We start from the raw sequence: 25,226 nt of genomic DNA, 5'->3' as shown, positions 1-25,226 counted from the left end.
TCACAGGCACTTATAACGTGGACTGGCCCGAGACTCTCCTCCCTTTCCTATGGCATCCCTGAGGAGGAACAGAGCCGCAAGTGGGGGGAGTGCAAAAAAAGGGGGTGGTGGTGGTAAAACCAAAGGCCCAGGTGCCTAACCCAGAGGATGGAAATCGGGAAGCACCAGGTGAGAGCCTGGGTTTGGAAGTCCAGCAGACCCGGGCCTGACACCCCCTAGTTGACAGACTTGGCAAATAAAACCACGGAAACCCAGCTCTCACTGGTTGGGCTCAGTGGATAGAGCATCAGCCTGCTGACTGAAGGGTCCCGGGTTCGATTCCGGTCAAGGGCACATGCCTGGGTTGCAGCTCAATTCCCAGGAGGGGGCATGCAGGAGGCAGCCGATCAATGATTCTCTCTCATCACTAATGTTTCTATCTCTCTCTCCCTTCCTCTCTGAAATCAATAAAAATATATTTTAAAAAATAATAAAAAAGAAACCACAGAAACCTCTGTTGCCTGATGTGATAGACATCAGTCCCATATGGCTACTTAAATTTAGATTTACATTCATTAACATTGGCCTAGCCGGTCTGGCTCAGTGGATAGAATGTCAGCCCACGGACTGAAGGGTCCGAGGTTCGATTCCGGTCAAGGGCACATACGTTGGTTGCAGGCTTGACCCTGGCCCTGGCCAGGGCATGGGGAAGGCAACCAATCGATGTTTCTCTCTGTCTCTCCCTCCCCTTCCACTCTCTCTAAAAATCAATGGAAAAATATCCTCGGGTGAGGGTGAACAGAAACAAAACAAAACAAAAAAGAAATTCATTAACATTTAAGAAAACCGGAAATTCAATTCTGCAGTCACACTTGTCATGTTTCAAGAATTTGGTAGCCACCCATGGCTACTGTAGGGTCAGGTTCAGCAAATATCAATACAGGATGCCCAGTTACATCTGAATATAAACACCAAATAAGTGGATATGCCAAGACTAAGAAAAATATTGACTGATTGACCTCAGAGAGGAAGGGAGAGGGAGAGAGATAGGAACATCAATGATGAGAATCATCAATCAGCTGCCTCCTGCACGCCCCCAACTGGGGATCGAGCCTGCAACCCAGGCATGTGCCCTGACTGGGAATCCAACCCTGACCTCCTGGTTTATGGGGTCGACACTCAACCACTCAGCCACACCAGCCGGGCTAAGAAATTATTTTTTGTTTACCTGAAATTCAAATTAAACGGATCATTTTGTATTTTATCTGGGCTAGGGCTACTGCATTAGACGGCACAGACCAGTTCTATCATCTCAAAATGACGGCAGTGAGGCACCAGTGTGCCCACCTTTAGAATGGGGCTAACAAAACACGTATCATCTGGAGTTGTTATCAAAGAGATGACCTATCTAGAGCTCTTAGGCCAGCGGTTCTCAACCTGTGGGCCGCGACCCCTTTGGCGGTCGAACGACCCTTTCACAGGGGTCGCCCAAGACCATCCTGCATATCAGATATTGACATGACGATTCATCACAGTAGCAACATGACAGTGATGAAGTAGCCACGAAAATAATGTTATGGTTGGGGGTCCCAACATGAGTAGCTGTATTGAAAGGGCCAGAAGGTTGCGAACCACGGTGACTTAGGCGGTTGCCCGGAACACAGCAGTAACTTAGGCGTGCTCGCTTTCCGCTCTGTTCTTAGATATCCCATCCATTCCTGAAAAACCGGTAAGAGTTATTTAGAGGGAAATAAAGTTACCGTGAGCCACCCATCCGTGTCGGCACTGCTCACACTGCCGGTGGTTGATCTTGCCTGGTTTGAAACTTGGGCAACTGCAGTTCAGAGTACAGCCAATCGCCTGGGAAAGAGAACACAGGTGCGCTGAGCATGTTCCGTGTGTGTGGGACACGCACGGCATGTACAGAACAAAACCTCCATCCGCGGCATTCCTGGAGCACTGCGTGCCCGCTCCGTGCCAGGCCCAGGCGTGTGTACTGGACCCTGGAAAGAGGACCTGGAGATGGCGCACACCTCACGCAGACATTCTGCAGGAGCGAATAGGCCACCAACATCGGGACTTGTTATAAGATGAGGGGTTGGAGGGAACATCTGGGTTGTTATTATGAAGGACATGGAAAGGGTGAAGAGTCACATTAAAAAAAAAAAGGTTTTTTTATTGATTTCAAAGAGGAAGGGATTGGGAGGGAGACACAGAAACATCAGTGATGCCCTAGCCAGTTTGGCTCAGTGGATAGAGCGTTGGCCTGTGGACTGAAGGGTCCCGGGTTCAATTCTGGTCAAGGGCACATACCCGGGTTGTGGGCTCAATGCCCAGTTGGGGGCGTGCAGGAGGCAGCCGATCAATGATTCTCTTATCACTGATGTTTCTATCTCTCTCCCTTTCCCTTCCTCTCTGAAATCAATATATATACATATATATATATATATATATATATATATATATATATATATACATTTTTTTTAAAGTAACATCAGTGATTGATGAGAGAAAATCATCACTTGGCTGCCTCCTGCACGCCTCCTTCTGGGGATCGAGCCCACAACCTGGGCATGTGCCCTTGACTGGAATCAAAGCTGGGAGGGACCCTTCAGTCCGCAGGCTGACGCTCTAGCCACTGAGACAAACCAGCTAGTGCTCATTTTTTTTTTCTTCTTAATCCTCACCTGAGGCCATTGATTTTTAGAGGGAGGAGAGAGGGAAAGACAGAGAGAAATATCAATGTGAGAGAAACACATCGACTGGTTGCCTCCCGCATGCGCCCCAACCAGGGTCCGGGCCGGGGTGGAGCCTGCAACCGAGGTACGTGCCCTTGACTGGAATCGAACCCGGGACCCTTCAGTCCGCAGGCCGATCCTTGATCCACTGAGCCAAGCCGGCTAGGACTAAAGAGTCACATTTTCACTGATCTCTAAGGTGATGGGAGCAGCAATGCTGAAATGTACCAGGAGGCTGCCTGGGAACAAGTAAAAGGAATTGATCGGAGTGGAGAGAAACCCACATGTGGAATTTGTTCCCCATCAACATGTGGCAGAAGCTGAATACCAGACTAGATAAGAGGACATGCACTGGCTGGACGGCTCCCCAGCCCCATCCCTGGACTGTGTGACTGGCGGAGACAGACACGGGCTGGACAAGGCCTGCACGGACGCCTGCAGGCTGCATGTCAGAAGTGCCGTGTGTGGTGGGTGGGTGCGGAGTGTGCAAACACATGGCGGACATAGAAAATAGAGACGTACGTGCCAACAGAGTCTGGTGTCAGCAACAGAGCTTCCCATACATTTTTAAGATGAATTCCTCAAAAGGGGATGGAGGCCTGCAGAACGTAATCTATTATTAAAGAGAAAACGTTCTCACAGGGGCTCTGACAGCTAGGTTCCTGGGAAGAGCTGCTGGGTGGAATCCATATGATGCAAGAGAGCCTTGAACCTGGGGAGTGTGTGCGTGTTTGGGAGGCCCCGGGGTGTGTGTGTGTGTGTGTGTGTGTGTGTGTGTGTGAAAGCGCCACATCTGCCCTGGCGTGTTTGGCTCGGTGGACAGAGTGTCGGCCTGCGGACTGAAGGGTCCCAGGTTCGATTCTGGTCAAGGGCACATGCCCGGGTTGCAGGCTCGGTCCCCAGTAGGGGGCGTGCAGGAGGCAGCAGATCAATGATTCTCTCTCGTCACTGATGTTTCTATCTCCCACTCCCTCTCCCTTCCACTCTGAAATCAATAAAATATTTTTGAAAAATCCAGTTGCTGGAGGGCTGGTAAATGGTGCAGGCAGCTTGGAAAACAGTCTGGCAGAGTTCCACAAACACAAGAGTTACCACAGGATCCAGCAACTTCACTCCTGGGTATGCGCCCAAGACAACGGAAATCCTTTCTCCATACAGACGCTTGCTCCCCAAAGTGGAAATAGCCCCCCGTGTCCTTCAGTTGATAAATGGATAAACAAAGTGTGGACATCTATACGATGGATGCCATTTATATATATAAAAGCCTCAGCGACTGAATGACCGAACGACCGTTTGACCGGTCACTATGATGTGCACTGACCACCAGGGGGAAAGACGCTCAACGCAGGAGCTGCCCCCTGGTGGTCAGTGCGCTCCCACAGGGGGAGTGCAGCTCAGGCTGGGCTCATGGCTGGCGAGCGCCGCTATAATAGCCTGCCTCCACGGCAGTGTGCTACCGAGCGGCAGTGGCGGCAGGTGCAGCGGGGCCAGGAGTGGAGCGGTGTCTGGCCTGGCCTGGGCTCCTCCCTGGCTGCCTGCCGCTTCGTGAACTACTACATCCCTCGGGCAGTCCGACATCCTCCGAGGGGTCCCAGATTATGAGAGGGCACAGGCCAGGATGAGGAACCCCATTGGTGCACGAAATCCATGCACTGGGCCTCTAGTCTACATATATATATGAAAGCCTAAGAGACCGAACAACCGAACAACTGAGTGACGGGTCGCTATGATGCGCACTGATCACCAGGAAGCAGATGCTTAATGCAGGAACTGCCCCCTGGTGGTCAGTGCGCCCCACAGCCAACCTCCTGCGGCCCCAATTGGCCCCTAGCACTGGCCAGGCCAAGGGACCCCGCCACCTGTGCACAAATTTGTGCACCGGGCCTCTAGTTAGGCAATAAGGAAGAATGAAGTAGTGAGATATGCTACCACATGGATGGATCTTGGAAACATTAAGCTAAAGAAAGAAGTACACAAAAAAAAATGAAGTATAAAAAGTCGGAGGTTGTACGATTCCATTTACAAGAAATGTCAAGACTAGGCCAATCCAGCCCTAACTGGTTTGGCTCAGTAGATAGGGCATCAGCCTGCAGACTGAAGGGTCCCGGGTTCGATTCTGATCAAGGGCACATGCCCAGGTTGCAGGTTCGATCCCCGTAGGGGGCATGCAGGAGGCAGCTGATCAATGATTCTCTCTCATCATTGATGTTTCTCTCTCCTTCTCCCTCTCCCTTCCTTTCTGAAATCAATAAATAAATATTAAAAAAGGGAGGGGCAATCTATAGAGGCAGAAAGCAGACGAGTGGCTGCCAGGGATTGTGGGGAGTAGGCGGGATGACGGGTGGGTAGGGAATGCTAATGTGTGGTAGGGAAGGGAGAGTGGTATTCTTTTTGATTTGTTTTCATCTTTTTTTAAAACCAGCTTTAAATTGAGATGTAATTCACATATACAACTCACCCATTTAAAGTACACACGCCACTGATTTTTAGTACATTCGCAGGGTAGTGCAACCTTCATCACAATCTGATTTTCATCCTTCCCCGAAGAAACCCTGGTACAAGTTTAGGGTGGACACGTGTCTCCATTTCTTTTGGGCACGTTCTTAGGAGTGGAATTGCTGGAACACCTAGTCACTCTCAGTGTAACTGTTTGAGAAACGGTCCAATGGTTGTCCAAAGGGGTGGGACCATTTTACATTCCCACCAGCAATGCACGAGGGTTCCAGTTTCCACCCTCCTCGCCAACACGCCATGAATAGGCGGGCCGAGTGACTTTACTGTCAGTGAAAATACTCGCAAGGATACTGCAATGATGGATACACAGCATCATACAGTTATCCAAAGCTACAGGATGGGCACCACCGAGAGCGAGCTCTAAGGTAAACTACAGATGCTGGGTGATTGTGACGAGTCAACTGGAGGTTCATCGTTGTAACAATGAACCTGGGTGAGGTTCATTGGCCCTGGGTGAGGGATGTTAATCATGGGGGAGGTGCCTGGCTGGTGTGGCTCAGTGGTTGAGCGGTGGCCTATGAACCAGGAGGTCACCGTTCAATTCCCGGTCAGGGCACATGCCCGGGTTGTGGGCTCCATCCCCAGTAGGGGGTGTGCAGGAGGCAGCCCATCAATGATTCTCTCTCATCATTGACGTTTCTCTCTCTCTCCTTCTCCCTTCCTCTCTGAAATCAATAAAAATATTTAAAATAATAATAATAATCATGGGGGAGGCTGTGCATAGTGTGGCTTAGTTGGTTGAGTGTTGTCTCAACCATTACATGAAGTCTAGTAGCCTCCCCAGATGCTACCCCAGTAACACCTCCCTCCCCCAGTTGTGGAAACCAAAAATGTCTCCAGACATTTCCAAATGCTCCTGAGGGCGAAACTGCCCCCAGACGAGACCCACTGACCTAACCTGACTATTCAGTTTTAGCAGTTTCTACTGTGGGGACAGAATTTTAAGCAGTTTTACCCACAATTCCAATGTATGGATGCTGCTTTATAAGAAACATTCATGCCCTAACCAGTTTGGCTCAGCGGATAGAGCGTCGGCCTGCGGACTCAAGGGTCCCGGGTTCGATTCCGGTCAAGGGCATGTACCTTGGTTGCGGGCACATCCCCAGTGGGGAGTGTGCAGGAGGCAGCTGATCGGTGTTTCTCTCTCATCGATGTTTCTAACTCTCTATCTCTCTCCCTTCCTCTCTGTAAAAAAATCAATAAAATATATTTTTTAAAAAAAGAAACATGTGGTTTTATATGAACCTATTTGAATGAGGCTTAATAAAGCTCATTAGACACCTATGGAAATCAAACTCAGAGGAATTATTTGTGGACCAAAAAGGCGAATGATGGTATCTTAGAAAACTTCTGATATAAGGCCCTTGAGTTTTTCCACCCAGCTGAGAATCCCACAACATAATAAAATTGTAGCACTGTTCCCTAAAGACACATGAAAACTACAATGAGATCAAACCACACACACACACACACACACACACACACACACTGTAATTACAGGATGAAAAGTACTCATGTAAATCAAAATGGAAAACTCTTAAAACTCACATCCTCTCCTTTGGACTCTGGATAGAAGTACCTTTCTTCGGAAACATACAGCAGATGTTTACAACATTCCGAACTCATCAAGGCATGATTATTGCTTTTTGCGCACTCGTTTCAATCAGCCTGTTTCTGAATTGTTATTTGTCGCTTTGATGCGCTACAAACCAACGTTCGAAATTCTGGTTTTTTTTTTTTTTTTTTTGGTGACTATCCTCTGCTCATTCATTCACCCAGAAATTCCTGACGCCCCTCGTATGTGACGGATGATTCAGTTATTTGAGGTCTTGAGATGGAAAGTTATGCCCTCGTCCTTAAGTAGGTCTGAGGGTCTCTCTTTCTCTCCCGGGCACCCCTACCCTACCCTCAGCGTGGGGAGGTGCTGACTTGAATTCCCAGCAGTGGCCGCCAGACACACAGTGGGGTAGATACACAACACCCCCTGCTGGACAGTGCATGCATTTGATGAGCTCTGAGTTACTGAGCTTGAGGATAAACACTGTCTACTTCAAAGCTGTTTCATCTCTAGCACTTGTATATATTTTCATATCGTAGAAGATAAATTCAGGGGGATAGCCTTTTTTATTTTAAAAAATTTTAAACATATATTTAAAAATATATATTTTATTGATTTTTTACAGAGAGGAAAGGAGAGGGATAGAGAGTTAGAAACATCGATGAGAGAGAAACATCGATCAATTCCCTCCTGCACACCTGCTACTGGGGATGTGCCTGCAACCAAGGTACATGCTCTTAACCAGAATCGAACCTGGGACCCCTCAGTCTGCAGGCCGATTCTCTATCCACTGAGACAAACCAGTTAGTGCTAAACATATATTTTTTATTGATTTCAGAGTGAGGAAGAGATAGAAACATCAATGATGAGAGAGAATCATTGACGGGCTGCCTCCTGCACGCTCCCCACTGGGGATCAGGCCACAACCCGGGCATGTGCCCTTGACAGGAATTGAACCCAGGACCCTTTAGTCTCCAGGCCGATGCTCTATCCACTGAGCCAAACCGGCTAGGGCACTATCCCCATTTTATAGACAAGGAAACTGAGGGACTTAGGGACTATCAGGGTGGTCTCAAATTTGGATACTGGGGGTAGATGACTTCTTGAACTATGCATATTTGATGCTAGCTGCACTTCCATTTTTATGAGTTTATTGGATCCCAACGTCAACTGTGAGAGTTAGGCATTACCATCCAAATATTTACTCAGCACCGAGGAGCTAGACATTCTAAACTCTGAGGGTTAAAGTGTTAAACCAGACCAATGAGGTCCCCACCTTCAAGGAACTTATATCCTAGAGCGGAACATCATCAGGTAAACAAATAATACCTTTTCGGAATAAGGTAAGTGCTATGAAGGAGCTGAGCAGAAGTCTCAGCTAGCGATTTTACTGGATGGCGTGGAGGGGTAGAGGTAGGAGTGCACGCCTGTTAGATAGGGTCGTCCTCACAGGCTTTGAGGAGGTGACAATTAAACTGAGTCCCAGCCCTGGCTGGTGTGCTCAGTGGATAGAGCGTTAGCCTGCGGACTGAAGGGTCCTGGGTTCGATTCCTGTGAAGGGCACATGCCCGGGTTGTGGGCTTGATCCCCAGTAGGGGGCCTGCAGGAGGCAGCTGATCAATGATTCTCTTTCATCACTGAGGTTTCTCTCTCTCTCCCTCTCCCTTCCTCTCTGAAATCAATAAAGATACACAGTAGGTCTTCGGGTTACGTCAGGGGTCCGTTCCTATGGCGCGACATAACATGATTTTCGCCGCAAGTCGGAACCCACCTACATAAGCACCTACCTCACTCACAGGGAGCACATACACAGCAGTCATGAAGTGAAACAGTAAAAAAAAAAATTACAAGAAAGATAACAATTCCTGTCCTTTACTTGTGGTAAATAATAAAAAACATAAAGCACCTATGTACATACGTCGAAATGATGGAACTTTTTTTTAATATATAAATGGGAAATGGCGATGTAACCATGAAACGACATACGTCGGGTCTGACGTAACCCGAGGACTGTCTGTATTAAAAAATAAAATAAACCGAGTCCCAGAGGATGGCAAGGAGCCAGAGAAGGACTGGAGGCAGCGGGACTGTGTTAGGTAGCGGGCATAGCAAGTGCAAAGGCCCTGGGGCACAAAGGGGTGAGAGTTTTCATGGCACAGAAAAGGGCGCCAGTGTAGCCAGAAGAAGTGGCGTTAGTAACGTTAATGGCAGGAAATGGGGGCCAGAGAGGTGACGAGACCACTCTGCACAGGACTGTGGGGGCAAACCAAGGAGTATGGGTTTGATTCTAAGTCTAAAGGTACAAAATTCATAGGATTTGCCTATTAAAATGACACCTCCGGATGCGGAGCTGGGGAGCCTGAGCGGCCCTCCCCTCCCTCCCCCCGCCTCCCTCTGCCCCCAGCATATTGAGCATCCTTCACCGGGCGGTAGTAAAACTTACAACTGGCCTCCGGCGACGTATGTCTTACTTCCTGCTAAGCCCTACAAGCTCCAGCTCCCTGACTGGGAGCCTCTGACCATAAAGTGGGCTGCCTACCTGCGCCCGCCTCCCTCCGAGGCCCGTAAGGCACGTTAATGAGAATTTACAGACGGAGAGTTGAAAAGGCCAATTAGCCCAGCAAGACTGCTGTTCCTGCCAGGCTTCTGACAAGTAGGTTCTTAGGTCCGCTGGGCTCAGGGGGTCTGACTCTGCACAGACGGAGCTACCAACCACACTGACGGTAAGACCTCCATAAAAGCTGCTTCCCCATGAATCATCCCTGCGGGAGGCAACAAAACGAAACTCAAAACCAACCCCTAGCCCCGGCTGGTTTGGCTCAGTGGACACAGCATCCGTCCGCCTGCAGACTGAAGGGTCCCGGGTTCGATTCTAATCAAGAGCACAAGCCCGGGTTTCGGTTTCGATCCCCAGTAGGGGGGCGTACAGGAGGCAGCCGATCGATGATTCTCTCTCATCATGGATGTTTCTCTCTCGCTCCCTCTCCCTTCCTCTCTGAAACCAATAAAAAAAATATATTGAAAAACAAACAAACCAACAAAACCCAACACCTAGCCGCTGACCCTGGGCCTGAGGCTGTGTAAACCTTTCACTAGTATTATGTTTATTTTTATTTTTGTTAATCCTGACCCGAGGATATCTTTCCATTGATTTTTAGGGAGAGGGACAGACCAAGAGAAACATTAATGTGAGAGAAACACATCGATTGGTTGGGGCGGAGCCTGCAACCAGGGCACATGCCCCTGACTGGAATTGAACCTGGGACCGCCCCCCCACCCCGAATCGATCCTGGGGACCCCCCTCCCCGCCCCAGTCTGCAGGCCAACGCTCTATCCACTGACCCAAACTGGCTAGGGTTCACTGGTATTATTTAAGAGAATAATGAATGGACCGAGGAGAGAGCTTCACCATGCTTACTAATCATAGATGCCCACTCGATGTCCTTCTGCCCAATCTGCCTGGTAAGAGGACCTCCATTTCCACATCTCCTTTGGCGGCTAGGTGGTCAGGCACTGGGCCAGTGGAATGCAAGTAAAGTTGTGGTGGAGTTTTACAGAAAGCTCCGCGGACACTGGAGGCGGCCCAGCTGAGGGCCTTCTTTGCTTTCCCTCCTGGGCACACGGACGTGATGGCTGGATGGCGGAGGCCATTCTGCAACCATGAGGCAACCCTGAAGTCAGGCCCTGAGGACGGCCGAGCAGAAAGGATGGTGCCTTATTTAGGAGCCCTTTCACTCGCAGCCAAATCCATTTCCTAAGTTGCACGCGGATCTTATGGACCACGGAGGGGACCGCATAAAAAGCATTTGAGCCCTGACCAGTTTGGCTCAGTGGCTAGGGGTCGGCCTTAGGACTGAAGGGTCCCGGGTTCGATTCCAGTCAAGGGCATGTACCTTGGTTGCGGGCACATCCCCAGTAGGGGGTGTGCAGGAGGCAGCTGATCGATGTTTCTCTCTTATCGGTGTTTCTAACTCTCTATTCCTCTCCCTTCCTTTCTGTAAAAAAATCAATAAAATATATTTTTAAAAAAAGCATGTGAAAAATGGCTAACTAGCAAGACCACCAGGGCTATGTTCAGAGTGTGCGGCCCTCTCTTCAGGGTGAGGTCCTAAGGCTGTGCCCGATTCTCGGGGGTAAGAACCATAATTACTCGACCTGAAATCAAGGGACCCAGCCTGCTAACTCACATACGGTGTCGCTGTTTATAAGTCATCGAGCTTTAGGATGAAAATGCTTCAGGTTTTCCCAAGTTGTATGTTTAAAATGTTAACTATAGACCAGGGGTGGGCAACCCCGGGCACGCGTGCCAAACATGGCATGCCAGTTACTTTTGCTGGCACGCGAAACCCTCTCTTATAATCTTCCATTCACAATTTTTTTCTTAATATCGACTTTCTTATTTTTCAGATAAATTCAGTGTAGGTGCATCTTAGATACATAAATAATTTTACATAACAAGTTATCGTAAAGACCACAGACATGGATGGATGAGAGAGGGGAAGAGCAATTTCTATGCCTCTGCCTTCACTCTCCCTGCCTTCCTAGATCCGACCAGTGTTTTGGTTTCATCCACATACGCGTGTGAATCTTTGTTCTCAGTGATGCATTTTGTTAAGTCTCGTAATAGGAGTAGCCTGACGGCTGGAAGTAGTAGCTCGTGCATATCTCTGAAGGTCATGAAATATAAACCTGATGTAAAATCTCTGTCATCAGCGATGCAGCCGCAAAAGTCCCACTGATAATGTCACACGGAGTCATAACGTTTTCTGTTGGACTATCAGTGTACATGTATACATTAAAAAATAAATGTATTTTTCATCATCATCTACTGTGTGTTTGTCGCTCGAATGAATTTTATTATTTCTTCAAGGTTCTTCACATACGTACACCTTAAGAGATATCAGGTAGGCGTAACATGTTCTCAAAAAATTAGGGTTGGCACGCAGAAGAATTTTGAGTCAGAGATTTTGCTGGTTTTGGCGCGCACTCGCAAAAAGGTTGCCCACCCCTGATATAGACAATTGCTGTTAATATATTTGAGTTCCGGGGGGGAAAAAACTGCCAATTTATAATACTAGTACAAGGGTAGCTTCTGAAGCAGTTGTCCCACCTTAGCCTGTCGGGAGAGGGCTTGGTTTCTCTTCACCGACAATGAAATGGTCACTCCCGCTCTGTGGCTGCAGATCTAGCCTCTCTGGTTCAGGAAGCCCTATCGTTCAAGGGCGGGAGATCTCTGCCCAACTGCTCTTTGCAGCTGCTCTGCCTCTCTCCCACAGTTTGTACTTCTTACGTCTCTTATTAGAACCAGATTTTTTTTTTTTGCGGGGGCGGGGGGGGGGGGGCTCCCTACCTTCTGCCCTCTAATTTTTCTCTAACTTTTTTTATTTTTTAAGTTTTCTACCGTTTTTCTATTTAAAAATTTTTAAAAATATATTTTTATTGATTTCAGAGAGGAAGAGAGAGAGACACACACACACATCAATGATGAGAGAGAATCATTGATCGGCTGCCTCCTGCATGCCCCCTACTGGGGATTGAGCCTGCAACCCAGGCATGTGCCCTTGACTAGAATCAAACCCCCAACCCTTCAGTCCACAGGCTTACACTTTATCCACTGAGCCAAGCCAGCTAGGGCTTTTTAAAAATATTTTTTTATTGATTTCAGAAAGGAAGGGAGAGGGAGAGAGATAGAAACATCAATGATGAGAGAGAATCATCCATCGGCTGCCTCCTGCAGGCCCCCTACCAGGGATCGAGACTGCAGCCCAGGCATGTGCCCTTGACTGGAATCGAACCCGGGACCCTTCAGTCCCCAGGCCGACGCTCTATCCACTGAGCCAAACCGGCCAGTGCTCTACTGTTTTTCTTACATATGCAAACCCACAGAGGTACAACGAGGATTCTGGAAACAGCACCACGATTTGCCAGATGTCTCCGGACAACTGGGGTGCAGAGAGAAGAACACCCCTGAGGCCCGTCTGTGTGTGAGGCAGCTTTCCTGCTCCTCCCAGCACCGCCCCGAGACCCACGCGGAGAAACACTCGGACCAGATGTCCATCTCATGCCATCATCTTCCATTGGTCGTTGGACAAAGCGATGCCCATTTATTTAACACACTGGGTTTTTGGGTTGTTTGTGTTTGCTTGTGCTTAAGGCATCCACTGTGTACTGGTAACCGGGGGTACAAAGATGAGGAACTCCCCCCCGTGTCTGCTCTTGGGGAGCAATAGGGGGAAGACAAGTCATACAATCGGATACGGCAGAGAATAGCTGGGCAGACGATGCGATTTGTCAAAAATCAGTGTGAGTCATTCACTATATTAAGATTTAGCCATTCAAAAGATACTGAAAATAAACACAAAACTCGCCGGTCACCTTTACAGGTGCTAGGGAACCAACGGATTATTCCCCAAACGGGTAAACAGCCCCAGCCGGTGTGGCTCAGTGGATAGAGCATCGGCCTATGGACTGAAGGGTCCCGGGTTCGATTTTGGTCAGGGGCACATGCCCAGGTTGTGGGCTCCATCCCCAGTAGAGGGCGTGCAGGAGGCGGCCGATCAATGACTCTCTCTCATCATTGATGTTTCTCTCTCTCTCTCCCTTTCCCTTCCTCTCTGAAATCAATAAAAACATATTTAAAAAACAAACACAAACCTGGTGAACAAAGGGAAAGACTCAAGTGTGTATTCCTTTTTTTTTTTTATACAAACTGTCCTTCAAGGACAACCAAATCACTGGTGAGAGCAAGATTCTCTTTACAGAAGTATTCCAGTGATAAATAAAGAAAGAATTCGAATGTCAGCATTCTTCAACTCCTAATTAAAAAGATGACAACCAGCTCATTTGCCTTGGGATGGAAGGATATACCCATTACACACGGGCTGTTCTTGCCAAATATGTTGAAATCTGAATTAGACGAAGCCTCTTGGTCAACTCCCGTGCACAGAAAATACAGGGGATGATAGAGGAATGTTGAAATGATATTACAAGGAAGTAAAACGCAGAGTGGGAGCCATTCGACAGGACAAACAGCCCAGCTTTTTCAACAGATACATTGCAAGGAAAAACGTAAAGTGTAAGTCGATAGGTTAAGAGAGACAACATACACCCTGGCTGGTTTGGCTCAGTGGACAGAGCGTCAGCCTGGGCACTGAAGGGTCCTGGGTTGGATTCTGGTCAAGGGCACATGCCTGAGTTGAGGGCTTGATCCCCAGTAGGGGGCGTGCAGGAGGCAGCTGATCAATGATTCTCTCTCATCATTGATGTTTCCACCTCTCTCTCCCCCTCTCCCTTCCTCTCTGAAATCAATCAATAAATATATATATATATGTATATATATATATATATATTTTTTTTTTTTAAAAAGAGAGACAACATATGGACCTTATTTGGATCTTGATTTGAACCAACCAATGGCAATATCAAGTTTACAAGCTAATCAAAGAAATCTGAATAGTAGAAATGTAATGACATTAAAGAGTTGTTAATTTTTTAGGTGTTATATGGTGATATTGCTTTTGTCTCTTACAAAAGGCTTTTCTTTTAGAGCTATGTATTAGAACATTAATGAATGAAATTATATGATTTCACCCTACCCATTTTGGCTTAGTGGATAGAGCACTGGCCTGCGGACTGAAGGGTCATGGATTCGATTCCAGTCAAGGGCACATGCCCAGCTTGTGGGCTTGATCCCAGTGGGGGGCATGCAGGAGGCAGCTGATCAATGGTTCTCTCTCATCATTGGTGTTTCTATCACTCTCTACCTCTCCCTTCTCTCTGAAATCAATAAAAATATATATTAAAAGAAAAGAAATTATATGATGTCCAGGATTTGCCTCAATGTACTCCAGTGTTGGTAATGGTGGGGGAATGGGTAGGGGGGGGATGGATGAATGGGATTGGTCCAAAGTTGGTCACTGTTGACTCCCCAAGCACCTATCACTAAACTCCATTAAACTAGTCTCATTTTGCTTTAAATTCTCTCTAATAAAAAGTGAAATAAATAAAATAAATAAAAATTCCCTCTCTTCAACATTTTTTTTCTTCCTTCTTCCTTCCTTCCTTCCTTCCTTCCTTCCTTCCTTCCTTCCTTCCTTCTTTCCTTCCTTCCTTCCTTCCTCCCTCCCTCTCTTCCTCCCTCCCTCCCTCCCTTCCTTCCTTCCTTTTGTTTGTTTTGTTAATCCTCACCCAAGGATGTTTTCCCATTGACTTTTAGAGAGAGTGAAAGAGGGAGGGAAAGACAGAGAGAAACATCGCTGTGAGAGAAACACCTCGATTGGTTGCCTCCTGCACGAGCCCGACCAGGACCCGGGCCCGGAAGGAGCCTGCAACTGAGGTCCGTGCCCTTGACCGGAATCGAACCCAGGACCCTTTGGTCCGTTTCCACCGAGCCAAACCGGCTAGGGCTTCTTTTCGAGTGTGACAGCAAACACAGAGAGAGAAAGCAACGTCCTGTGAAGAGGCGGGAGGAGGCTCCGTCCAGGAGGCAGCAGGCACGCTCCCGGCAGCGTTTGCAGGAAATACCAGCCCGAGGCACAAAGAAGGCTCGCCCTGGACATGTGTCTCAAGCCCAGGAGGCCGAGCCACAGAGCACAGATCTGTCCCAGGCGGCGAGAGCCCCCCTAGACAGGCTACCTGGGGAGGGGGAGGGGGTGGGCCGTCCAATGGGCAGCCGGGAGTCTCTGTGTTGGGTCATGAAGCCATCAGGGCTCTGAACGAGGCAGAGACCCTGTCTGCCAGGAGCACGCGTTGCAAGCTTGGACTGGGGAGGCCTCAGAAACCAGGTAGGCGGCATCTGCAGCACGTGTGAAAACGACACGGGAGGAGAGCTGGCAGGTTTGGGGTCCTCACGCCGAGGACGGGGGATGAAAAGAGAGAGACCAGTCAAAGAAGACCGAAGGCACGGCAAGGGGGGGTGGGAGGGAGAGCTCGGGACAGATGTCGGGCCAAGTCTACCTGTGAGCAGAAAAGTGTGCGTGACACACGCCGTGATGTTCTCTGGCTGCTCAGTTCAAAGGAGGTGACGGGGGAACGCTTGTTCTTTGATCTCTATAAATCAAAGTCTGAACGGGGTGCCAAAATAATTTAACAGCTGCACCTCCCCCCCCGCCCCCTTCACATTATTAGTTGTAAACACAGAAAAAGAGGAAAACGTAGAAAAACAGGCAAATATCATCTTAGAAACCCAACCAAGTCTTTGTTTTTGAAAAAACAAACTAACAATAACGAGAACATACGTTTGGGAGACTTCAGGGGGTCATCTTCAGAAACCTCTGATAACAAAAAACAGAAGGACGCTAACTACACATGTAGCGAATGTCTGAACACAACCCTCAGTTGGGAGGAGCGGGGGAGAAACAGAAAGAAAACAAAAAAGACATTTACACCTTAGGATAAATTTCTGTTTTTTACACCTAAGGGTAATTTTAACTGAGGTGGCCAGTTACACAAGCAACGCAACCGCACTATTGCTGCCGCCGCCAAGGAACGATGAAATCGTGAACATTTCCCAGTACAATTTTGCAAACGTTTCTTTGAGGCATTTAATGAGAACTAGATTTAAAAAACTAAGTGTAAAAAACAAACAAACAAACAAAAAACCCCAACACAAAACACCACCCTAGATGTTCAAAATAAAAAAGTCTTTAAAAAGGAAAGACCAGACAGTTAATTACGTTATCCTTGATCACGGCCTTCAAAGCCAGTATGGTGTAAAAATTCTACCTTCACAAATGAGGACGACAAGAAACAATCAGAGGGTTAGAGGAGAAGGCCAATGCTTCTGGAAGCTGGTGGAGAGCTGGGAAACAACTTCCATGTTTGTTAGAGTGCATGGCAAGACCACAGAAATCATCTGTAAGAGGCAACAGTTTAATGTAACTGTACGAGGGCTGGATGGGGGGTGGGGTGGGTGTTAGCAGCCTGAACTACAATTTACCTGGGACAACCATTTCCTTCGACAGACGCTGCGAGGACCCGGCCTTCGCGACGTCTTATTTCTCCGTCTCTCCTTTCTCTCACATGAGCTCAGTGGAATTATCATCCCCCCAGGCAGAGCCCTCCTGCGATACATCATTAGGGCTGGTTTATAGCAATGAGTCCATGCGTGGACGGCAACAGCGACAGCCCGTGTGCTGCCAACGCTGCCGAGTCTGACAAGGCACCAAATTGGACTCTGGCGAAACAGGCCTGCTCTGTTTAGACCTCACGGTACCACACTGCCCCCCCCCACCCCCCCCCAGAGCAACCCCTTTTAGGATAAAACAGGCATATGGCTGGGTAGAGGAATGGGGCCACACTGGAATCTTGGAATTTCCAGAGTTAGGAAAAAGGGCTTCAAAGCATGACAAGATAAGAGGAAGCAAGGTTTTCAGGTAGAAACCGATTGAAAAGGCAAAAAAAAAAAAAAAAAAAAAAAAGACTAAAATCCTTCCAGATGCCCCATTCTGTGCGGAACCCAGTTATCTTGAAATCTCTGAGGCAAGTCATGAAAAATAGAATATCTCCACCAACAGAATTTAAAACCCGTAGTAAGCTACCTGGAATAAGGTAATGTAAAAAAAAAATGTACTGACTCCCTAAGTGTTGATGTTAGATATAAAAACGGATGAGAATTCAGTGCTGAGTTCTCACCTTAGCGAGGGGGTTTCTAATTCTTTTTCAACAGGGCTGTTTTTGTTTTTTTTTTTTGAGGAAAGTAACTCACTCTCAGTGACATCTGTGGAGGTGAAAATTCACCCTGCGGTAACGCTCTCGCTCCTCCTGCAAGTAATTTACCTTGTGGAACCTTCGGGGCAACTCTTTAATGGCCACTGTCAAAATAACTTCTAAAGCACGTCCCAGAAGCTGAAAGACACCCGGGCCCCGCACCCCGTACACTGCGGCTTGGTTTTACTGACAAAACCGAACTTTAAAATCGTTTTCCCATTTATATTTATCCCGAAGCATTCATAAACGAGGAGTGCGTTCTTAAAGCACAATTACTACTTATCCCACAGGGAGAATCCATACGGCTTTCCTCGCCCAACAGGCTGGATCCCCCTTCTTTCCACGCTGCTGATGCTGGGGTGCAGAATGTGGGCCTGGGCCTGCGCTGCGTGCGAAAGATGTAAAATAAAAATAAAAATAAAAATAACCGTCTCTGGAAAGCTTACGCTTGCATGGCAAGTAGCCCACGCTGCCTCGGATGTCTAACGTGAACTCGAACCAGAGCAAACGGGTCATGTTTTCACAGCCAAACTCGCACGTCACACGAATTGCTTTCTCTCTGCCCGAAGAAGCAGCATGTTGCTCAGCCCTTTCCTAGGCTTTGGGTACAGATGATATTCCAAATTAAACGACACAGGTGTCTGGACGTCATTAGGAGTTCCCGGAGCAGAAACAGCGGTGGTGCTAGGTGAAGATTTCACCACCTCTTTCCGGCGTTCCACTATAACAGGAACGTGTTCAATGGATAGCTGAGTGGAAACGGTAATACTTTTTTTTTTTTTTGGGTGAAATTAAAGTTGGCAAACCTATTGGACGAGAAATCAAATGATGACTCACATCTTGTTCTTTGCCCGAAAGGACGAAGTTATTTATCAAAACCCACACGTAGCCAAAGTGGTGGCCGTGTTTTCACACCTATATTTAAAGCAAAAAAAAAAAAATCAAATCCCGGACAATTAATAACGCCCGAGGGAATGCTCTTTAGTGTGGCGTCATTTTGACACATCCGATTTTAACGATGTTTTACTAACGTGTATCAACAGATCTGGGAAGGGACCATTGAACAGCCAGGACATTTATCCTTGCACCAAAATTTCAACACCTATTTGCAAGCGAAGGGTCCAAGAAATCTCGCGGAAAGATCCCCCGAAATCCAATGGTGACTTAAAACAATAAACAAGGAATAAAACATCACCGAGGGGGGGGCGGGGGGGCGCTGCCAAATGCTGTTTTTCAATTCACTTAGGGTCAAACCAGAATCTTGGTCGCTTTGATGAGAAGAAATCAATTTTTTTTTTTTAAACTGTTGCTAGATCTGCTCTGTGGACCCCAAGCTGTAGTAACACATGTTTCCCCTACACACACTCACACCCTCTGACAGGGGTTCCCAGGACACCAGTGGGGCCTCTTGCAGGCCCCTTAAGTGTTAACAGCAGAGGCCTGGCTGCGACCAGGCGTCTGGCCTGATTTAAACGCCCCGTCCTTCTTAGGCGCGCGGGGAGCGCGCGGCCATAAAACCGGGGGGCATTACTGAACCTTAAGGGGGTCTGATCCTCCCCCTCCCTCCCTCCCTCCCACCCCCCAAACACACAGCATTTCACTCCCACAATTAAGGCTGTTCGCGGGCATTCCATCGCGCTGTCAAAGTCAGGCCGGTGGCAGCCGCGCAGCCACAAAGAGATGCCTTAAATGAGAAGAACATGTTCCTACACCGCGTCGGAGAAAGTTTGGCTCCGAGCTATGCACTGATGAGTATCAGATCTCCTCCTGCCCTCGCCTCTCCGCGATCTTGTCACATCTGGATGACAAATCCCCAGCCTCTCGGGCACGGCCAGGGGGGCCCGCGGGGACACGCAGCGGCCTCCCCCGCCCGCGCCGCTCGCCCCGCCGGCCGCAGGCACCCGACGCCGCCCGCCGCGTTCCCCAGGGCGCAGCCCGGCCGCCCGGTCCCCGGCGTCCCCGCAGGTGCCCCGTCCCGAGGCGGGGAGACGCGCCCCCGGCTTTTCCCCGCGCGCCCCCCGCCCCCTCCGCTGCGTCCCCGGCCCCGCGCTCGGCCGAGGACACGCTGTGCGCCCCGGACGCCCCCGCCCCGCCCGCCGGCACCTGGTGCGCGCGTTTCCACTGCAGATGCGCCCCCGAGCGCGGCGGGCCCTGGGTCACTGCCGCCCGCCGGGCCCCGCGCTCTCCACGGCCCCCCGCTCTCCACGGAAACCCAGCCCAGGTACCAGCGGCGCTTCCGCCCGCCAGCCGAGGGCTGCGGGGACGCCGGGGCGGGCGCGCTCGGTCGGGGCCGCGGCGCCGAGGGAAGGGGCGGCCTGACGCGCTTCGCCGGCCCGCGCTTCCCACCCGCCGCGCCGTCCTGCGGCCGCGGGGACCCCCCTCGCGCGGCGCAGGTGGCCTCGGAGGCGGCCGAGGCGCGCCCCCGGCGCCGACGGGGCCCGGGTCCGAGCGGCGCTGCGGGCTCCCCCCGCGCGCAGGGCGCCCCGCTTACCTCCGCCATCCTGCGGCCGCCCGGAGCCCGGCTCCCCACGCGCGTCCCGGCCCGCGTCCGCCCCGGCTCGGCGGGCGCCGCCGCAGCCAAGCTCCGGCCGTCGGGGCGACGCGGCGAAGTGGGCGGCTCCCCTGCCCTCCCCGCCCGCCCCCTGCGCCCGGTGGGGGCCTCCTCCCGCGCGGTCCCCTCCCCGCCCCTCCCCCGCGCCGGCCGCCCGTCCCCCGCCCGGGGAGCCCGCCGCCCGCCGGGGCCGCCCGCGGACGCGCTGAGCCCGCGGAGACCTCGCCGGCGGCCGGCGCGGAGGTGTCTGCCCCGCCGGGCTTGAAGGCACTTGTCGGGAGACACAGACGTGTCCGCGTCTGCCTCGCGCTCTGAAGTTCGCTGGCTGCCGTCTCGCTCGGCGGGGCCGCCGCCCGCCTCCCCCGGGGCGCCCTCGGGAGCTGCTTCGCAGAGGCCGCGTGGGTCCTGTCCCCGACGGGGAGCAGGGGCGCCGGAGGCTCTGCCGAGAACCCCCGCGAGCCCCCTGCCCCGCGGTGGCCGCGAGAGGTCACCGCCCCGGCTGCCCCGCGCGCCCAGGGCGAGGGGCTTGCTCCCTGCACCTCGCGTGCTCGGCTGTAAATGGATGGGGTCAGGTTTTCACCCCTCTTACGGGGTGCCCGGGATGAGATGAAATTCAATGTTCAAACGCCAAGCGCCGGCGCTGAGCACATGGCGAGGAGGGCTTGCCCCGAGGAGCCAGCGGCTTCCTTGACCCCCCGGAGCTGACGGAGATGGGCCGCAGCTGCCAGCAGGACCGGGGTGGGTGGGCGGGGGGGCGCACACAGAACCTCATGGTAACGCAGTTCCCTAGAGGGGTGCTCTCTGAAGGCTGGACTTGGGGGCTCCTGCTGCCTCCTCCCCGATTTTTACCACCCACCCACCCACCTTGCTGCTGGTGAAACAGAGCCTTGCCTGGGAAACCAAAAAGCCTTCTACAAGCTGAGGTTGAGGGGGATGGTGGGAGATGGAAGGAAAAGGGAGTTGCAATCAGTGCCTGGTTCGGGCTAGGGTTGATGCAGGCCTCTGGGAGGAAGAGGAGAAAAAGGAGAGAAAAGGGTGCCTGTGGAAGAGTGTGGCTATCTGGGGGTGGGGGGTTGGGGGGTAGGGAGGCGCCTTCGTGAGGTCCAGCCGGGCCCAGCTGCCCTTCCACAGGCAGGACACGTGCAGGACATTGGGGCCAGGTGACTGTCCTGGGTCTGCAGCACCTGTGCCGTCTCTGGCAGGCATGAGGTTGCCTGGGCCCTTGCGAGGGACTCGGCCCTGCCTGACAGGAGTTGGGAAGAGTTATTTTTTTCACGTGGCTAATGTACTTAGGAAGCTTTGCTTTGTGAATTCCAAACCCCAGCTGCCTACCTTCCATCTAGCTCGGTGGTTCCCAGCGTGGGGCACACGCCCCATAGGGGGGCAAGTCGGGAATGGGTTATTAACAGTGAATTTTTCTCATTTGTTATGGTTCTAGGGGCCTTCTACTAGTATACAGTATATCTATAATAATAAAAGCATGATATGCTAATTAGACCAGACAGCCAAAACAACCTTCCGGATGTCCATCTGGACATCCTTCCGGATGACCTTCTGGATGAAGCCAGGGCTGTGAGGGCTGAGCCCCTTGTATGAATTTCGTGCATTGGGCCTCTAGTTCTATAATAATAAAAGCATAGTATGCTAATTAGACCAGACAGCCAAACAACCTTCCGGATGTCCATCGGGACATCCTTCCGGATGACCTTCTGGACGAAGCCAGGGCTGTGAGGGCTGAGCCCCTTGTACGAATTTCGTGCATTGGGCCTCTAGTTCTATAATAATAAAAGCATAATATGCTAATTAAACCAGATGTCCTTCCGGACCTGCGAGGGAAGTCTGGTCCCGGGTGCCGGAGGGAAGCCAGTGCCGGCAGCCGGGGGAAGGAAGGCCTACTCTTGCACGAATTTCATGCATCGGGCCTCTAGTAAGTATATGGTGACATATTTGTGCATTTCAGTTCTCTATCCTATGTTTTGAAACTTTATTTGCTATTTTTCCATATCACTTCACATTATTATTTTTAAAAAACGATTTCTTGGTGATTATTTCCTCAGAACTTCAACTGTCTGTTCGTTCTTTTATTTTTCTCTTTCATGGATGCCAAGTTCTTTGGAAGCGTGTTTAGACCAAATTAATGGCCTTTTAGGCTTCCTCCCCAGGAATAGGAGCTCACTTTTTGAATAATAAGAATTATATGTCACAGGGTGGGGGGGGGGGAGCATCAGGATTTCAGAGATGCTTAGGTGGGGCACGGCCAAAAAAGGTTGGGAACCATTGATCTAGCTGGTGCCAACCCCCCTCTGTTCCTCCTCTTTTCTCTGCCTATTGTAACACCACGCATCCTTCCAAGTTTTTCTCGGATGTCACCTCTTCCCTGAAGCCTTCCGGGATACCGCCCCCCAGCTCTCCACTCGATGTGCTTTTGCTCTCTTCTGATCCCCAAGCACTTGCATCTGCCTCTCTTACGGTGCTGATTGCATTCTCTGGCCTGGTTCTGATGTGTCCTTATCTTAACGTCTGCGGTCACCGGTCACCTTAGTGGCTTCTGTGCTGTGAGTTGTAGCCAGCAAAGCTCAGGTTTGGGAGTTAAGAGTGACCTGGGTATAGTTGTTTCCCAGCAATTGGAAACTGGCTGAGGAAGTCAGCTTTCTTGGCCTTCCTGTCCTCATCACCTTTCAAAGGAGGTATGCAACTGTCCCCGGGCAGATTGGGCTAAATCAGCTGTGGGCAAACTACGGCCTGCGGGCCGGATCCGGCCCGTTTGAAATGAATAAAACTAAAAAAAAAGAGACCGTACCCTTTTATGTCATGATGTTTACTTTGAATTTATATTAGTTCACACAAACACTCCATCCATGCTTTTGTTCCGGCCCTCCGGTCCAGTTTAAGAACCCATGTGGCCCTCGAGTCAAAAAGTTTGCCCACCCCTGGGCTAAATACTAGTAAGACAGTCTGTTCTGCAAACATGGCTGTCCTCCCTCCCTTTCTGCTGCACGTAAAACTGATTTTTTAAAATTAATTTACATTTGTTACCAGAAGATTTCTTGGTCATAGTATTATTGAGTAGCCACAACATGCTTATTATAAATACACCAAGCCCCAGTTGGTTTGGCTCAGTGGATAGAGCGTCAGCCTGTGGACTGAAGGGTCCCAGGTTCAATTCTGGTCAAAGGAACATGACCGGATGGTGGGCGTGATCCCCAGTAGGGGGCATGCAGGAGGCAACCGATCAATGGTTCTCTCTCATCATTGATGTTTCTATCTCTCTCTCCCTTGCCCTTCCTCTCTGAAATTAAATAAATAAATAAATGAATACCCCAAAATATCTACGTCCCAGGCAAGTGCCCACACAAGTATCTTTAATCTGTCCTACTGAAGGCTTTGCTCAGTATCTTTATGTTTGTTGCAAGTGAGCGTACTTGTTTTAGTAAAACTTTCCACTAGCAAAAATATCGGGGTCAACCTGCTTAACTCTATTCCTGGTTACAAAGGCAGGGAAGATTTTTGGCAATATATAATTTGAAAACATGAAAACAGGCTCCCTCTCCCAACAGAATCTACTGGGATCGACATTTCTTCAAATAGGACAGTTTTGATCCACTTAGAGCAGCGGTTCTCAACCTGTGGGTCGCGCAACCCCTTTGGCGGTCGAACGACCCTTTCACAGGGGTCGCCTAAGACCATCCTGCAGATCAGATATTTACATGACGATTCGTAACAGTTATGAAGTAGCAACAGAAATAATTTTATGGTTGGGTCACAACATGAGGAACTGTATTTAAAGGGCCAGAAGGTTGAGAACCACCGACTTAGAGGGAATCAGTAGATGTAGATGAAAATTACTAGTTAATCTTCTGCAGCTTCGCTTAGATTTCAGTACCTGATGTTACTAAAGTCACTCCTTGCGTTTCTTCCCAGATTTGAAAGACTCCTCTGTCACTCCTTGGAAACATGTAAGCAGAAAACGGACGGAGAAACCACCCCCGTGTAAAGAAAAGAGCAGCTGCTGTTCTTCTGCTGGTCAGTGGTGGGACCGGGCATGGCTTTTCCTTCCCTGGGCCTCAGCTTCTCCATCTGGCCAATGGGGGCATCCCTGAGTGCCACCCCGCTCTGATGGTCCCCACTTTCTGTTTCTATGTGTCAGCCTGGCTACATTCCTTTTGTGTCAAGGTCCTCCTTTCAGTGAGCACGAAAATCAGAATGTCTTCTCTAACTTTTAACACCAAGGATTTAAAAAAAAAACACCTTTATTAAAAAAGGGGGGAAAGTTGAGAAGACATGAAATCAAAAAATCACGGTGACCTGTTCTCATGGAGGCCAGAAGTAGCTCATCTGAGAGGAGAGACCTGCTCGGACCGCTGTGCCCCTGAGTGAGGCCTTTGCCAGGGCCGGGGTGCCCTGACTGCCCATCCCGCGAACCGAGGCAGATGCGGAGGGGCTGGGCAGGTGGGGGCTGTGTGAACCGAGAGCCGGTGAATTCCAAAACCCCGAACCTTGGCAGACTGTCTGAAGTGGGTAGTTGTTACTCTGCTTGTCATCAGCGGGGAATGTGGGCCCCGGTTCGCCAGATTTCCAGAGTTTTCAAGAGAAGCTAAAAACATTCTGGTACGTAAAAGTTGGCAACTAATTCAGATTTTTGATAAATACGGTGTGAGTCAAACGAAATACGTTTTGAGGCTGAATCTGGCCGACATGCTGTTGGTGTACTCCCTTTGTTATATAGAGTGATGTCTTCTCGGGGCCTGGGCTTGTGGTGTATAGTAGGTGTGCAATAAATATTTGTAGGGTGAATATCACTCCTGCTGGAGAACAATTCACAGCCCGCCTGAGCTTTCCGATGAATTTACAGAATAGTCACAGGGATGTAAATGACAGCATAAGGCAGTGGTTCTCAACCTTCTGGCTCTTTAAATACAGTTCCTCATGTTGTGACCCCCAACCATAAAATTATTTTCGTTGCGACTTCATAACGGTCACGTTGCTACTGTGATGAATCGTCATGTAAATATCTGATATGCAGGATGGTCTTAGGCGACCCCTGTGAAAGGGTTGTTCGACCGCCAAAGGGGTCGCGACCCACAGGTTGGGAACCGCTGGCATAAGGGAATGGTCCATAATATTATAATAGCTATGGATGGGGCCAGGTGGGTCCTTAAAATGTCAGGGGGACCACTTT

The 25,226-nt window shown here is 50.0% G+C and overlaps 1 protein-coding gene across 1 annotated transcript in view; it reads right to left on the bottom strand.

Moving 5' to 3' along the window:
• Nucleotides 1–25,226, bottom strand: part of BNC1 (basonuclin zinc finger protein 1) — a gene marked incomplete at both ends in the record, with an annotated part of 80,257 nt that overhangs the window by 17,378 nt on the left and 37,653 nt on the right. The window contains 2 exons of the mRNA XM_081114796.1: nt 1,740–1,839; nt 19,988–20,599. Of these exons, the coding sequence (XP_080970922.1) occupies nt 1,740–1,839; nt 19,988–20,599 (712 nt within the window). The remainder of the gene's footprint in view (nt 1–1,739; nt 1,840–19,987; nt 20,600–25,226) is intronic.

The sequence above is a fragment of the Myotis nattereri genome (genome assembly GCF_964212035.1).
Source record: "Myotis nattereri genome assembly, chromosome: 21".
Taxonomy (NCBI): Eukaryota; Metazoa; Chordata; class Mammalia; order Chiroptera; family Vespertilionidae; genus Myotis; species Myotis nattereri.
The sequence above is the reverse complement of the archived record's forward strand: the minus strand, read 5'-3'. Positions and strand labels throughout refer to the sequence as shown.